The sequence below is a fragment of the Manis pentadactyla genome, chromosome X, assembly GCF_030020395.1.
Source record: "Manis pentadactyla isolate mManPen7 chromosome X, mManPen7.hap1, whole genome shotgun sequence".
Lineage (NCBI taxonomy): Eukaryota > Metazoa > Chordata > Mammalia > Pholidota > Manidae > Manis > Manis pentadactyla.
The window spans coordinates 48,546,113-48,563,879 of record NC_080038.1 but is presented as its reverse complement, the minus strand read 5'-3'; the positions used below and the strand labels follow the sequence as shown (position 1 = coordinate 48,563,879).

Genomic DNA, 17,767 nt, shown 5'->3' with positions numbered 1-17,767 from the left:
GAAGTCCCTAGAATAAGCAAATTCATAACAGAAAGTGGAACAGAGTTTACCAGGAGCTGGGGAGCTGGGAATTTAGTATTTAATGAACACAGAATTTCAGTTTGGAATGATGAAAAAGTTCAGGAAATGGATAATGGTGATGGTTGCACAATATTGTGAATGTACTTAATGCCACTGAATTATACACTTAAAAATGGCTAAAATGGTAGACTTGAAGTTAAGCATATTTTACCACAATAAAAAAACTACTCTTGGATTAATTCCAGAATTTTCGACAAAAACCACCTGCTGAGAAATTATGTGCTTGTTTTACTTATTGCATATGTTGTAGCTAAGTGAACTCAGGGTTTGGATACTTGTTTTAAATATGATGGATTGATAAATGGGGCTGAAATTAGGTTCCTAACCAATATTCATGCAGAATGAATACTTATTGAGCTATATGCCAAGTAGTCTGCTAGGCACTGAAGACTTCAGTGGCAAACAAGATAAGACAGTCTCTGGAGTCTGCTGGTTGCTAAGAGTGGGCAGAAAAAAGACCAAACTTCTTATTAATAAGAAAGGGATTAAAAATAATCAGGTGACTTGTTTTCTCCTTAACGATTTCCTTTGTGGGGTGGTTTTAAAATATCCTTTTTTCGCCCTTCAGGTTGCTATGGAGACATGACCATATGAAAGGAAGTCCATTCTTATAATTCTGATACCTGAGATGTAACTGGACTAAACAGAAAAAATTTTAGTGCCAACCTTAATTACAATGGCTACTGATTCAGGGGGGGCAGCTAGCACAGAAGATTCTGAGAAACCTGATGGAGTTTCATTGAAAGACAGAGTTCCTCAGGATGCAGCAACTTTAACAGTGGAAGCTAGACTAAAAGAAAAAAACAGTACCTTCTCTGCTTCTGGGGAAACTATAGAAAGGAAGAGATTCTTCCGAAAGAGCGTAGAGATGATGGAAGATGACAAAGCTGCTGAATCTTCCTCCAAAGATGAGAGAATGAAGACTGCACCAAATATTCCAAGAGTAGAAAAGCTTCCTACAAATGTGCTAAGAGGTGGTCAAGAAGTTAAATATGAACAGTGTTCAAAAGCAACTTCAGAATCATCAAAAGATTGTTTCAAGGAGAAATATGAAAAGGAAATGGAAGAAGAAGCAGAAATGAAGGCTGTAGCTACTTCTCCTAGTGGCAGATTCCTGAAATTCGACATAGAGCTGGGAAGAGGAGCATTTAAAACAGTATATAAAGGACTGGACACTGAAACTTGGGTTGAGGTTGCCTGGTGTGAGCTGCAGGTAGGGATATAATCTTCTTGGTTTTAATAGATTCCAGTTTTAGCTGGCCTGGCCTTCTGAGTGATCCAGGATTAAAATATGTCATGGATTAAAATAAAATGAAGGATTTGTCCCCCACCTTCTTGAAATTATGCTCCTTTTCCTAGATTCTCTTAGGAGCTCATGCCAGCTTTTTTTCCTCCGATTGTTTTCCCCTTTATTTTGAAGAGGAAAAAGTCTATCATGGCTTTCTTTGGGAAAATGCTTTTAATTTGTTAACCTTAAGAAATTCTCAAAACGCTTAATGTCTCATTTTGAAAACTTAGTAAATATATGCCTTATGAGTTGATTGTTATACTAAATACTTGAGAGTGTGAATGCTAGGAACATAGGAACATAGTGTGATACCTCCCTTTTCTCTTTTTCTTTTGAACAAATTTTCTGGGGTTCTTATGGTGTTCTTCAAAGCAGGAAATATTTTTTCTGATTCTTTGGGTCTTCTATTAATATAAACCCCTCCATGCCTTTAAGTTTACCTCAAAGATTCTGGAAGAAATAATCACCAGAATCTGCTGAGGTTAGTCACCTGGGATGTTTTTAGAAAGGAGAAATGAAAGCAATAGGACAGTGATTAAATTACCTAGGTATTTTGGTTCCTTAATAAATGTTTATTGTGGTACTTTTAACTAATGAAGGACTAAATGGGGATAGAATATCATAGAAGGGGTTATAATAAGAATAGTTTCAGTGGATGTAGGTCAAATATAAAGAAAACTTGTGACCTCAGTCTGCTCAGGAAATGGCCAGTGTTCACACGAGATATTTAAAATTAAGATCAAATAAAGCCAGTCACTAAGTACAAGTGTTTTGTTGTTGGTGTTCAGATTCCAGTGGTCTCTGTGTAGGGTGTGTGTGTGTATCTACCATGGTTTCACCCATTTTGAATTTACTGTAGGTTGCCATTTAGATGGGTTGAAATTTAGTCCAGGTCCCTGCATTTCTAGGAAGCTTTTTGTTTAAAGCCATGGTTTCCTAATTTTTCTGTCTGTAAGGATCAGTGGTTGCTTCATATGCAGATTATGGAGCCTATTGTTAGAGATTGGGATTTAGTAAAGTCTGGGGTGGGATGCAAGACTGCAATTTCAAAAAGATTTCAAAGTGCTTTGAATATAGGAAGTCCTTTGTTGACTCTTCGGAATGCAAGTTCCCTAGTAGTCAAGCCATTCTAGTAGTTCTTGAAAGGTGTGTACACGTATGGGATTTGCTTGGTTTTCTTCTCACCATCTTTTTATACTCTCTAAGAATTTTATAAGGTCTACATCATAGCAGAAATATTAGATAGTGTAAGCAAACAAACATCAAAAACCTCCTGAAATTTTACAACTTTGAGGATGTGTTAAACATGTTAGTATATATTTTTCTGGACTCTTTCTTTTGCAGAAATACATATAAGATGTATGTTTTTCCCACACAAAATGGAATCACACTGTAAAGTTTTTCAAAACCTTTTTTTAACTTATGAACATCTTTTCATTACTGATAATTGTGCATTTGTATCATTACTTTTAATAGATGCCCATATAAGTCATTTAATCAGGCCTTTATTGTTGGACATCTAGATTTTCTCCAATATTTCACTATTATAACTGTGGTTTTGATCAACATCCTTGTATATATATTGAAGATTATGTAAATTTTTATTTCATCTCTGCATTGTGACATCAGTAGCACTCATCTTTTAGTGACATCTGTCTGTAAGTGAGAGAAATAATTTCCACTCACTTGGTAGTAGGATACATAGTAAGGATATGTCAGGTATTTTGCAAATTGTCTACTTAGCTGTCCTAAAGCATGTTTAGGTAAAACTTGAAGAAAATACTCTATGGTAGGAACTGCCTAGGAGAATGCCTTCTATTATTCACCTGTGGAAAGATTGAAAGACCCCATAAGGTCTCACTACTCAAACTTGGTCCCTGGAGCAGCAGCATGGACATCACTTTGGAGCTTATTTGTTCCTAGGCCTCATGCCGGACCTTCTGAATCAGAATCTTTCTCCTACTAACATCTACAGGTGATTTGTATGTACAGTAGAGTTTGAAAAGTACTGAAATATAGGACTAGTACCAAGAGGTAGCTGAATCAGAGGAGGAATTCCCTTAATACACCACCATGAGCTTTGTATTATATCATATAAACTGATTCCTGGCATCTACTCCAGACTTTCCAAATCTGAACCTCCAGGAGATGAGACCCAGGAGCTTATTTTTTAAAAGTTCCCCAGGTGGTTAGATACATAGCCAGATTCAGATGTCTCCCATGTACAACAAATATTATACATATATAAAAGTACATTTCAGTTAACACAGAGAACAGTTGCAATTATCTATTCTGAAAGGATTATCAGAATTAGTGGACATAGTTGATACAATTTTTGTACCACTTCCTTTTCTCCATATTTGGAATAAAGAAAAACTAACTTATTTAAAATCTGAGAAGGATAAGGTTATCATCTTGTAATTACTTTCCTTTGAGTACTATGCCATTAGTCATGTACAATTTCTCATATTTGTCCATGGTATTACTTCTTTATTACATAATTAAATTTTATAGAAAAACCTCCCAGGAGTAGTTAAAATATTTAAATTATTCTAAATTCATTTCTAATTTTTTATAGGTGTGTGTGTAGAATGTATAAAATTGGTATGTCCATACTTCTGTCATATCATCAATTTGTGTTTTCTATTTACTAACATCATTAAAATTTATAAAATACATTTTATTGCATTCACACCACCTCTTGCTTAATCTTCTCCCTTGAAATTAGGCAGTTCTATTTCTTCTTTAAAATTTTATTTTTGCATGTTTGATTTGAATTTCGCAGAGTTCACAAAAGCATAACAAAAGGTTTTACGTATTTTTTTCTCTTGATGGCATTTCTCCCCATTGTGGATGTTTGAGCTTTGTGAATTCTTTAAAGCCCCATATCCATTTGTTCAGAATACACTGATCTTACCGCAGTGCAGAGAACCAGGAGAGAGAGATTTTTACTGCTGATACTTGACATTGAAGATGTTAAAAATAAACTAACAAAATTTTTGATGATGTAGATCAGATTCAGGATTCAGCCATAAACATCTACATTTCAGCAATTTATCATATTTTTGGGTTTCCATAACTTGATTATTTTTTATGCATTAGTGGAAAGACTGACTTACTGTTCTATTGTAAAGAACTTGGTAAATTGGTAATTTACTGTGAGTGAGGGTTATCAGTCATAAGTGTTTTGTGACTATTTTATTTCATGATGTTGAAAGACCTGGTCACATGTTTACTGAAAGACGTGTTTAGTAACCCTTAGAAGGAGTAAATCACAAGAGTTTGTAATAGTTTCCCTGTCTACTAACAACTTGAGAATCAAAACCACTCTGCTTTTACACACAGAAACACAGTTTTTGCTTTACTATAACTTGGAAAAATACTTCCTGTAAGATAAATATTAGCGGAAATAAGCAGGCGAACAGAGGCAACAAAGGGCCAGGTAGTTTATTTGAGTGCAACTCCCAGGTGATGTTCCGCGGACTGGTATTACAGGCCGGGGAAGTCACATCCAGTCAGGGAGGTGGGGGCTTATAAGGGATTAGGAGGGGAGGAGTGGGCAAGCTATGCTAGGGGGCGTGGAGAGGTATGATTGGCTAAAGGTGAATAATAGACAACTAGAAACTATTTTTCCTTCCAAGAGGGAGGAGGCTGACATCCAGGTCTTAGTTGGCACATCAGAAGGATGGAATTCAGGAAGAGCTGTCCTCTTTCCATATAAGGCATGGATCTTGGGGTCTGGTCTGTTCTCCCCCTATGGCATCTCTCTGTTCTGTTTGCACGTCCTTGTTTTTCCTTCCTCCAGCCTAACATTCCAGCCTTTTGGTCATAATGGGCGACAACTCTATCTGGTTGCTTCTGGCTGACAAGGGGCATCATGGGGGTTTGAGGCTGGTATTAGGCCAAAGGAGGGGTTCAGTGGGAAGAGGTGTGTAACGGTGAAGTAACATCTGGTTGGTGGGGATCCGGGTCATCTGGGTTAGCCGCTGTTGGAGGAACCTGGGGACACAAGGGCCAACTAAGAGTAAACCACAAACTGTTATTAAGGGGCCCAGTAGAGGCATTAGCCAGGCCATTATGGGGGACTGGAATTCTGGATCGAATTTACATCTCAATGACTAGTACTGGGGTTTAGTATAGATAAGACTGCATTATTGAAACAATACTTTTCTCTAAAATCACCCTCATTTTTATTAGAAGTAGCCAGATTAAGAAAATAATTAACAGTTGGCTAAATTATATGCATAAGTGCAGCAAGAAGAGCAATTGATTACATAGGCTCTTTTAAATATGCTTTGCTGGAACTTTTTATAAGGAATTTCAGATTGGACTTTTAAAGGCTTCTTGAGGCCAGAAAGCCAAGCCAGACTTGCCATCAGGTTGTGCCTGCAGTACCTGTACATTTGGGTGAATTCCTCTCTTCTCTGAGGTTCCCAAGACATTCTTGAGGTTCCTGCACCTGCCAGGTAGTGATCTTCCTTACTCACCTGGTAGGGCTGCTGGGAACTCTGTAAGCAAGGTACCAGGCCAGTTCTTTTAAGGGGTTTTGTTGGCTTTATAAAGTCAATCTTAGTTCCTTAAAGCTGTCTGTTCATATCTGAGTTTACACACGTGTCTCTCAGGTATGACGTTCCAGTCAAAGCCTTGGTAATTTAACCAGTGTTTTTACTTGGCCCTCTTACAAGGAAAGCAGATTCTTATTGAACTTGTGCAAATAAACATACTGCCATGAAATATAAAAATAGTCACTGAGAGTTTTTAAACTCTGGAGGGATCAGGTAGAGAGAAAGATAAAGTTTCAATTCTGCTTATAAAGGCAGTAATTTACTAAACTGTTGTCGGCTTAAGAGAAAAAGCTTAAAACACTTTATCAACATTTGAAACAAAAAGCCACAAAATCATCTTCTTTAGTTTACTTAATCCTATGTAACTAATACCCGTTCTGCTGAAATCTAGTTTTTTACTAGGTTAGGAGTAATAAAACAGTGAGTATAGATGACAAAAGACTTACAAATGACAATGGTAAAAGATCTGATGAAAGCTTACTATAAGACAGTTGTCATAAGGAAATTTGGATCTTTCTGTAATACAAAACATTCAGTAACAAAGTTTAGCATCATTCTTTTTGACAGTGCTTTTTAGGTAAATATATATAACATAAATAAGCCAAATTAGCTAAATATTTTCTCCAATGAGAAAATGTACCTCTGACATGTTCCAGGGGCCCTCTGGAAAATATCAGAGTTAACTAGAGGTAAAAGTACCTTTTTGAATTTGATTTTGGGAAGTTGTCAGAAGAAAGTTTCTTTGGCACTTGCTTAAATAGGATTATAGGTTGCTATGAAGCAATACTTCTCTATTTAACTAGAATGACAACGAAGTACTTCAAAGGCAAATAAAGAAGGTCACACAGTTGTTAGCAAACTTTTGCTTTTAGTCTTTTTAATATTAAGATCTTATTTTCTTAAATACTCCGACAACTCATTGAGACTTTAAGCATGAGAAACTACTTTGATAAAACAATTAGGGAACTTTTTGCAATTTTTCAATATTAGGAGCAGACTAATAGTTAAGAAAACTTTGTCTTTTTAACTGAAAACAAAATCTAATTTTGCTGTGTACTTGATACCGAGACTCATTTGCTTTAATTTTATATAGCATGACCATATTAAATTCTTCTACAAACTTTCTACAGTCTTTTTACATTTAGATTTCTCTTTCTAAATTAACAGCTATGCTTTAGAATAAAGTTACTTTCTTTTATCAAAAGACACATTCTTTAGGACACAGAAATATTTTCCTTATTACTTTAAGTAGTTTTAATTAGAACTTAAAACCATTAGGTACCTTAATTTTTAGTGAACACTGAGAAGCAGGCTATTGTAAACTGTTACACTAGCATTCTTTAGACTGACAAATTTATGAACATTTTATAATTTCTGTAACTATGAGCTTTACAGCACAATCTCTTACTAAACATAAAGTATATCTTCTTAACTTAGCAAAACTTTAAGGTTTTAGGTTACCACAAAGATTCTCATGCTGCAGGTAGGTATACACACTGTAACACACAATTAAAAAGGTGTTTGCTTGCCACACTTATTTAGTTCATCATTCGTAACAACTATGCTAGATTACTTACAAGACCTTTACTGAATATTAGACAAAGCCAAGCCTTTAAGCATTTTATTCTTAAAAGATTTAGCAGATAACATCAAGTTAAATGACCTTAGGTAAACTTAGGCAGCTGATAACCACAAGGACATGCCCGCCTCAGCCAAACCCAAATTAGCATTAATGCTTAACATTTTTTATCAGATTTTCTGGAAGTTTTAGAATGCCCAATTTTCACAAGTGCTTGTTTTTAAATCAATTTTTATTAATACTATCCGGAAGTAGGAAAATATTTTTCATCTACACACCTAGACACACAAACATACAAACTGAGACACAATGACTACAATCAGCAACACTTCCCACACAAAAACATATACACAGACAGACAAACTGATATAAAGACTTGAGTCACTGATATCCAATTGCTTTCCCTCTCCTCAGCTTCCTGTCCGTGGCTTCTGGAACCAGAGGGTGGGAGGAGCATGTTCTGGTGTGGGAAGAGGGCAGTGAACGTGGAAGGAGAGGGGTAGGGAGAGGTGCAGCCACCAGAAGAGGAGAGGAGGACAATGGCATGGTTGAGAATGTAGGACTTTAAGATGGCAGCGACATGTGTGAAGACAAAGGACTTAAAGATGGTGGTGGAGAGTGGGGGAGGGGATCGCGAGCTGAGGGAGGCGGGCAACTGAGGTCTTCTGGCGGATCTGAAAAAGAAGGACTGAGCAGAGTAAGAGGCTGACAATCTTTAACTGGAGATCGGGCTAGGAGAACCTGAGTCATTGAACACTTAACATAAAGGTTTGGGTGGGAGTGCAAAGTCCAAAAAGCCTGCACATATGGGATTTCACTCTACTCTGCTCCAGTGGCAATAATTAATCAAGTCGGTGAGGAGGCTAAAACTGAAAGTTCCCTCAGGGGGCCAGAGAGATTGATCGTCCAAGGGATACTGAGGCCCGGCCTCAGAGCACAGAAAGACTAGCTTCTATTTGTGAACTTCCTGGGACAAATATAGAGTAGCCAAATTAGAAATGAGACACCACAGTGGGGCCTGAGCCTCTGCTTTTGAGGGCTGGTTCCCCATGTCTGTGCCACTTCTCAACTAATCCTGCTGAGAGGAGTGCCCAGCATCCCAAGCACATCAAGTCAGGGGAGATGTCCTGGGAGTCTGGGTGAGGGACATCTCCCCCACCCCAGGGCCGGATGCCTGCAGACATCCTGGGACCTGGGGTAGGGGCATCTCCCATACCGCAGGGCCAGGGGTGGGCCAGATGCCCACAGAGGGTGGGCCGAATGCCCCACCTGGATGTACATATGATTTCTAATGGACCAGTTGAAATGGAGTTAGGAAGGGAAACAGACCGGGGGAAACTGAGGGACTCACCGGAAAATAGTCCATGCAGCGGAGAGCAGGCTGAGGTCCTGGGTCGGGGAAGGAGGGGGCAGCACTACCAGTGGCCAGTCAGGGTCCCGCACTCATGCTCCTTCCCAGGATTTCGGCACCAAATGTAAGATAAATTTTAGCCAAAATAAGCAGGTGAAGAGAGGCAACAAAGGGCCAGGTAGTTTATTTGAGTGCAACTCCCGGGTGATGTTCTGCGGTCTGGGTATTACAGACTGGGGAAATCACACCCAGTCAAGGAGGTGGGGGCTTATAAGGGATTAGGAGAGGGAGGAGTGGGCAAGCTATGCTAGGGGGCATGGAGAGGTATGATTGGCTAAAGGTGACATAATAGACAACTAGAAACTTTTTTTCCTTCCAAGAGGGAGGAGGCTTACATCCGGGTCTTAGTTGGCACATCAGAAGGATGGAATTCAGGAAGAGCTGTCCTCTTTCCATATAAGTCACGGATCTTGGGGTCTGGTCTGTTCTCCCCCTATGGCATCTCTCTGTTATGTTTGCATGTCCTTGTTTTTCCTTCCTCCAGCCTAACACTTCCATTAGTACATTTGTCATTTGTTTTCTTATAATGAATTTTCATATAATGGGGCTATTTTCCAAATTAAGGAACATCGTAGATATATGAAAATTTTTGTTGATTTTTTCTAAAATGTATTTGAGTGTGCTTGTAATAAGCTTCACAGTGGGGACAGTTATATGTGCTTCTCAGGGTAGTTTAATGGGCCTCCTTTAAGTAGCATCTAAGAACTAGGTATCTAACAAGTCTAGCTATACTCTCTGAATTGAGCCAAAAATAGTTCTGGAAAGAAAGATTAAAAAAAAAGCACAGTTGACTGTAGCAGGTTGACATGTTGAGTGAACATTCTAATGGACTTTAATTACCATAGTGAATGTATTCAAAGCAATGCAATGGAAGTAAGTTTAAAAATCCATAGTTCCACACCTAAAATATCTATCAAAATTGTGGAGAAACTTGTTTCCATTTTATTTCATTCATCACCTAAAAACACTTTGGGGATAAGTATATTTTTAGGCATCAGCCCTATATTGTGAAATTAGAATTAGATAATATGAAAAGAGCTGAATTTCCAATAAAGGATAAGTAACTTAAAAATTTGCTAGAATTTCTGTTTCTAAATAAATATGGTTGTCCAAATTATTCACTCTGGGATACTTCTGCTCTCAAAATATTTTTGTTATGACCCTCTTGAAATATTTCCAGGTTCTGTTTGAGCCACACAAGAAAATGCTTCATAACATATAGCCACACACCAAATGATCTTACTCAGTTTCGCTTCCCACTGTCTTCATCAGACTTAGCCCTCAAAGTGGAATTTTCTCATGGGCAAAGAATGATTACATTGAAGGGAAGAGGAATAAAGCTTGCTTAAATATATATGTTCTAGTTTCTTTGTTTAGAAACTAGTCACATAAGTTTATCAAGTATAAATCAAAGGCAGGTGCTTTCATAAAATGACAAAGGATGAATGACAGAAGACAGACTTGGCCTGGGAAATAATTTATTTTTCCCAGTTCACTGAGGTAGTCTTGAGCTAGCTGTTTCCTTGATAGATAACAAATAGGTATATCTATTGGGCTAAATAATTGTACCCCCAAAATATCCATGTCTTAATCTCTGGAACCTATGAGTATGTTACCTTACATTGCAAAAAAAAGACTTTTTGGGTGTAATGAAGGATTTTGTGATGGGTAGATATCCTGGATTATCTGTGTGGGCCCAGTGTAATCACAAGCGTCCTTACAAGATAGAGGAAGGATGGCCATAGTTAGAAGGAGGTCTGATGATGGAAGTAGAAGTTGGAGTGATGTGGTTGTTGGAGGTAGGCAATGAGCCAAGGAATGTGGGCAAAGTCTGAAAGCTGGAAAAGGCAAGGAAACATATTCTTTCCTAGAACATCTAGAAGAAACAGTCTCGCCAACACCTTGATTTTAGTCTAGTGATATTCATTTTGGGCTTCCGATCCCTACAACTATAAGATAATAAATCTGTGTTGTTTTAAGCCACTAAATTTATAGTAATTCGTTACAGCAGCAGTAGGAAATATACTACACACAGCTACAAATATAATACACAAAACTGCCATTCATTCAGTGAATATTCAGTACTGCAGTGTGCCAGAACTGTGCTAAGTGCTAGGGTGTAATAGGGAGAAAAAGCAGACACAGGCTGCATTTGCATAAAACTTACAGTAGATGCAGTTTATAGTCAGTAGGAAGAAGGCTTGGAGATTGGAATTAGTGAAAAGATCAAAGGGCTGTTAAGTACAAGTTTGTCTGAAGGCAATGGTATGGGTGGGAGTAGCAGGCAACAGGGATACCACTCCTTTACTACTTAGTTCTCTACTTTTTTTTTCATTAAAGTGTCATTGCTTACTTATATTTTTTTAACTCTTTAATTTGGGATAATTTGCTAAAGTATAGAATTTACTGGATTTACCAGTTTTCCACTTACATCCCTTTTCAATGCTGTGATCTGATCCAGGATCCCACACTGCATTTAGTTGTTAGTGTCCCTTTAGTCTTTTCCAATCTGTGACAGTTCTATAGCCTTGCCTTGTTTTACATGATCTTGAGCTTTTGAAGAGTACTAATCAGTTATTTTGTTGAATGTGCCTTAGTTTGTTTTTCTTACATTTTTTAACCATTAGATTTAGGCTATGAATTTTGGCAAGAATACTGCATAAGTGATGTAACCTTCTACGTGCATCCTAGCAGGGGGTAGATAATGTTGATGTGGATTACTGGTGATGATAACTTTGATCACTTTGTTAAGGTATGTGTGACAGATTTTTTTCTACTGTAAAATTAATATTTTTCTCTCTTTTTTTTAATGTGATGAGTTCTTAAAAAAATTTTTCTTAAGGTATTATTGATATACACTCTTATGAATGTTTCACATGAAATCAACAATGTGGTTACTACATTTACCCATATTATCAAGTCCCCACCCATACCCCAATGCCGTCACTGTCCATCAGTGTAGTAAGATGCCGCAGGTTCACTGTGTGCCTTCTCTGTGCTATACTGTTCTCCCCATGACTCCTCACACCATGTGTACTAAACATAATACCCCTCAATCCCCTTCTGCCTCCCTCCCCACCCACCCTCCCACACCCCTCCCCTTTGATAACCACTAGTTCATTCGTGGAGTCTCTGAGTCTGCTGCTATTTTGTTCCTTCAGTTTTGCTTCATTGTTATAGTCCACAAATGAGGGAAATCATTTGGCACTTGTCTTTCTCGGCCTGGCTTATTTCATTGAGCATAATGTCCTCCAGCTCCATCCATGTTGTTGCAAATGATAGGATTTGTTTATTTCTTATGGCTGAATAGTATTCCACTGTGTATATGTACCACATCTTCTATATCCATTCATCTACTGATGGACACTTAGGTTGCTTCCATATCTTGCCTATTGTATTGTAAAAAATGCTGTGATAAACATATGGGTGCATATGTCTTTTTTAATATGAGAAGTTGTAATCTTTGGGTAAATTCCAAGGAGTGGGATTCCCAGGTCAAATGGTATTTCTTTTTTAGTTTTTTGTGGAAACTCCATATTGCTTTCCACAATGGTTGAACCAGCTTACATTCCCACCAGCAGTGTAGGAGGGTTCCCCTTTCTCCGCATCCTCGCCAGAATTTTTGTTTGTCTTTTCAATGATGGCTATCTTTACTGGTATGAGGTGATATCTCATTGTGGTTTTAATTTGCATTTCCCTGATGATTAGTGATGTGGAGCATCTTCTCATGTGTCTCTTGGCCATATGAATTTCTTCTTTGGAGAACTGTCTCTTCATATCTTCTGCCCATTTGTTAATTGGGTTATTTGCTTTTTGGTTGTTGAGGCATGTAAGTTCTTTATATATTTTCGATGTTAACCCCTTGTCAGATATGTCATTTACAAATATATTCTCCCATGCTGTAGGATGCCTTTTTGTTCTGTTGATAGTGTCCTTTGCCATACAGAAACTTTTTAGATTGATGTGGTCCCATGAGTTCATTTTTGCTTTTGTTTCCCTTGCTCAAGGAGGTGCATTCAGGAAGAAGTTGCTCATGCTTATATTCGGGAGATTTTTGCCTATGTTGTCTTCTAAGAGTTTTATGGTTTTATGACTTACATTCAGGTCTTTGATTCATTTCGAGTTTACTTTTGTGTATGGGGTTAAACAATAATCCAGTTTCATTCTCTTGCATATAGCTGTCCAGTTTTGCCAACACCAGCTGTTGAAGAGACTGTCATTTTCCCATTGTATGTCCTTCGCTCCTTTATCATATATTAATTGACCATATATGGTTGGGTTTATATCAGGGCTCTCTGTTCTGTTCCACTGGTCTATAGGTCTATTCTTGTGCCAGTACCAAATTGTCTTGATTACTGTAGCTTTGTAGTAGAGTTTGAAGTTGGGAAGCGAGATCCCCCCTGCTTTATTCTTCCTTCTCAGGATTGTGTTGGCTATTCGGGGTCTTTTGTGGTTCCATATGAATTTACAACTATTTGTTCCAGTTTTTTGAAGAATGTTGTTGGTATTTTGAGAGGGATTGCATTGAATCTGTAGATTGCTTTAGACAGGATGGCCATTTTGACAATATTAATTCTTCCTAGCCAAGAGCATGGGATGAGTTTCCATTTGTTAGTGTCCTCTTTGATTTCTCTTGAGTGTCTTATAGTTTTCAGAGTATAGGTCTTTCACTTCCTTGGTTAGGTTTATTCCTAGGTATTTTATTCTTTTTGATGCAGTTGTGAATGGAACTGTTTTCCTGATTTCTCTCTCTGCTAGTTCTTTGTTAGTGTATAGGAATGCCACAGATTTCTGCATACTCATTTTGTATCCTGCAACTTTGCTGAATTCAGATATTAGATCTAGTAGTTTTGAAGTGGATTCTTTAGGGTTTTTTATGTACAATATCATGTCCCCTGCAAACAGGGACAGTTTAAATTCTTCCTTGCCAATCTGGACGCCCTTTATTTCTTTTTGTTGTCTGATTTCTGTGGCTAGGACCTCCAGTACTATGTTGAATAGAAGTGGGGAGAGTGGGCATCATTGTCTTGTTCATGATCTTAAAGGAAAAGCTTTCAGCTTCTTGATGTTAAGTGTAATGTTGGCTGTGGGTTTGTCTTATATGGCCTTTATTATGTTGAGGTACTTGCCCTCTATACCCATTTTGTTGAGAGTTTTTATCATGAATGGATGTTGAATTTTGTCAAATGCTTTTTCAGCATCTATGGAGATGATCATGTAGTTTTTGTCCTTCTTTTTGTTGATGTGGTGGATGATGTTGATGGATTTTCGAATGTTGTACCATCCTTGCATCCCTGGAATAAATCCTGCTTGATCATGATGGATGACCTTTTTGATGTATTTTTGAATTCGGTTTGCTAATATTTTGTTGATTATTTTTGCATCTATGTTCATCAGGGATATTGGTCTGTAATTTTCTTTTTGTGTGGTGTCTTTACGTGGTTTTGGTATTAGAGTGATGCTGGCCTCATAGAATGAGTTTGGAAGTCTTCTGTCTTCTACTCTTTGGAAAACTTTAAGGAGGTTGGGTATTAGGTCTTCACTAAATATTTGATAAAATTCAGAAGTGAAGCCATCTGGTTCAGGATTTTGCTTCTTAGGTAGGTTTTTGATTACCAGTTCAATTTTGTTGCTGGTAATTTGTTGTTCAGATTTTCTGTTTCTTTCTGGGTCAGCCTTGGAAGGTTGTATTTTTCTAGAAAGTTGTCCATTTCTTCTAGGTTATCCAGTTTTTTAGCATATAATTTTTCACAGTGTTCTCTCATAATTCTTTGTATTTCTGTGGTGTCTGTAGTGGTTTTTCCATTCTCATTTCTGATTCTGTTTATGTGAGTAGACTCTCTTTTTTTTCGATAAGTCTGGCTAGGGGTTCATCTATTTTGTTTATTTTCTCAAAGAAGCAGCTCTTGCTTTCATTGATTCTTTTTATTGTTTTATTCTTCTCGATTTTATTTATTTCTGCTCTAATGTTTATTATGTCCCTTGTTCTACTGACTTTGGGCCTCATTTGTTCTTCTTTTTCTAGTTTCGTTAATTTTGATTTAGACTGCTCATATGGGATTGTTCTTCTCTCCTGATGTAGGGCTGTATTGCAGTATACTTTCCTCTTAGTACTGCCTTCACTGCGTCCCACTGGTTTTGTGGTATTGAATTATTGTTGTCATTTGTCTCTATATATTGCTTGATCTCTGTTTCTGTTTGGTCATTGATCCATTGGTTATTAAGGAGCATGTTGTGAAGTCTCCATGTGTTTGTGGGATTTTTCATTTTCTTTGCGTGATTTATTTCTAGTGTTCATACCTTTGTGATCTGAGAAACTGTTTGGTAGAATTTCAGTCTTTTTAAATTTACTGAGGCTCTTTTTGTCGCCTAGTATATGATCTATTCTTGAAAATGTTCCATGTGCATTTGAGAAGAATGTGTATTCTGTTGCTTTTGGGTGTAGAGTTCTGTAGATGTCTGTTAGGTCTATCTGTTCTAATGTGTTGTTCAGTGCCTCTGTGTCCTTACTTATCTTCTGTCTGGTTGATCCATTCTTCAGAGTTAGTGGAGAGTTGGAAGTCTGCTAGAATCAATGCATTGCATTGTATTTCCCCTTTTAATTCTATTAGCATTTGTTTCACATATGTAGGTGCTCCTGTGTTGGGAGCGTAGATATTTCTAATGGTTATATCTTCTTTTTGAATTGACCCTTTTATCATTATGTAATGTCCTTCTTTGTCTCTTTTGACTTTCTTTGTTTTGAAGTCTATTTTGTCTGATACAAGTACTGCAACTCCTGCTTTTTTCTCCCTATTAGTTGCATGAAATATGTTTTTCCAACTCTTCACTTTTAGTTTGTGTATGTCTTTGGGTTCAAAGTAAGTCTCTTGGAGGCAGCATATATATGGGTCTTGTTTTTTTATCCATTCGGTGACTCTGTGTCTTTTGATTGGTGCATTCATTCCATTTACATTTAGGGTGATTATTGATAGGTATGTACTTTTTGCCATTCTAGTCTTGAGATTTGTGGTTACCAAAGGTTGAAGGTTATCTTCCTTACTATCTAGCAGTCTAACTTAACTCAATATGCTATTCAAACACAATCTAAAGGTTCTTTTTTTTCTCCTCCTTTTTCTTCCTCCTCCATTCTTCATATTTTAGGTATCATATTCTGTACTCTTTGTCTATACCTTGACTGACTTTGGGGATAGTTGATTTAATTTTGCATTTGCTTAGTAATTAGCTGTTCTACTTTCTTTACTGTGGTCTTATTACCTCTGGTGACAGCTATTAAACCTTAGGAACACTTCCATCTATAGCAGTCCCTCCAAAATAGACTGTAGAGATGGTTTGTGGGAGGCAAATTCTCTCAGCTTTTGCTTATCTGGGAATTGTTTATTCTCTCCTTCAAATTTAAATGATAATCTTGCCAGATAAAGTAATCTTGGTTCGAGGCCCTTCTACTTCATTGCGTTAAATGCATCATGCCACTCCCTTCTGGCCTTTAGGTTTAAGGTTCCTGCTGAGAAGTCTGATGATAGCTCGATGTGCTTTCATTTTTATGTGATCTTATTTCTCTCTCTGCCTGCTTTTAATAGTCTGTCCTTATCCTTGATCTTTTCCATTTTAATTACTATATGTCTTGGTGTTGTCTTCCTTGGGTCCCTTGTGTTGGGAGATCTGTGCATCTCCATGGCCTGAGAGACTATGTCCTTCCCCAGATTGGGGAATTTTTCAGCAATTACCTCCTCACAGACACTTTCTATCCCTTTCTCTCTCTCTTATTCTTCTGGTACCCCTATAATGCGAATATTTTTGGTTTGGATTGGTCGCACAGTTCTCTCAGTATTCTTTCATTCTTAGAGATCCTTTTTTCCCTCTGTGCCTCAGCTTCTTTGTATTCCTCTTCTCTAGTTTCTATTTCATTTATTGTCTCCTCCACAGTATCTAATCTGCTTTTAATACCCTCCATTGTGCTCTTCAACTATTGGATCTCTGACTGGAATTCATTCATTAGTTCTTGATGATCTTTCCTTACCTACATGAGCATGTTAATGATTTTTATTTTGAACTCCCTTTCAGGAAGATTCATGAAGTTACTGTCATTTAAATCTTTCTCAGGAGTTGTCTTAATTTTTCTTTGAACTAGGTTCCTTTGGCATTACATATTTGTATATGGCACCCTCTAGTTTCCAGAAGCTCTACTCTCTGGAGCTGCTTAGCCCCTGAAGCAACGTCAGGCATCGCAGGGGAGTGGTATTGGTGCCTGGGGGGAGGAAAGAGCCATTTCCTGCTTCCCGGCCTCTGTGCCTGTCTCCCCTGCCTGAGTCAGTGGGCCAAGCACACAGGTTTAAGCCTCTATGCTTTGCATTTGTAGTTGCTGTGGACAGATCTTCCCTCTGGCTGGCCTATCGCCAGGATAGGGTTTGCCGGTTTGCAAGCCAGGTGTGGCTGGCCAGGAGAAAGGTGCAGTAGGCTGCATATCATGGAGGGAGTCCTTGGAGCTGTGTAGCCAGCCAGGGAGCTGGAGCACCTGAAGATCGTGAAAGCTCCCAACCTGCTAGGCAGAGTGCAACCGAATAATTTTGTCTACCTGTCCTTTCTCCTGAGCCGTAAGCTCTATGCAGTCCTTGCCCCTTTAGCAGCCTTCTTGCGAAGGGCTTCCTTGTTAGGAAGTCTCTCATACTGCCTGCCTTTCTTTTGTCCCAGAGCAGCCGGATATGGATCCCTGCTTTCCTCAAGTGGCTGAAATCTCAGTGTCTCCAGGAATTCTGCCTATCTTTGCTTTCCAACTGCCTAATCATGGGAGTACCATGTAAACACCATGAAATGTAGGTTTGTGCTCCCAGAGGAGATCTCTG

The 17,767-nt window shown here is 38.1% G+C and overlaps 1 protein-coding gene across 2 annotated transcripts in view; it reads left to right on the top strand.

The window, feature by feature from the left end:
- Positions 1-656: 656 nt before the first annotated feature.
- The window catches only part of WNK3 (WNK lysine deficient protein kinase 3), a 221,358-nt gene continuing 204,247 nt past the window's right edge, over positions 657-17,767 (top strand). For both annotated transcript variants that reach the window (XM_036930857.2, XM_036930856.2), the window contains exon 1: positions 657-1,294. In XM_036930857.2, coding sequence (XP_036786752.2) covers positions 758-1,294 — 537 coding nt within the window. In that variant the 5' untranslated portion in view covers positions 657-757. The remainder of the gene's footprint in view (positions 1,295-17,767) is intronic.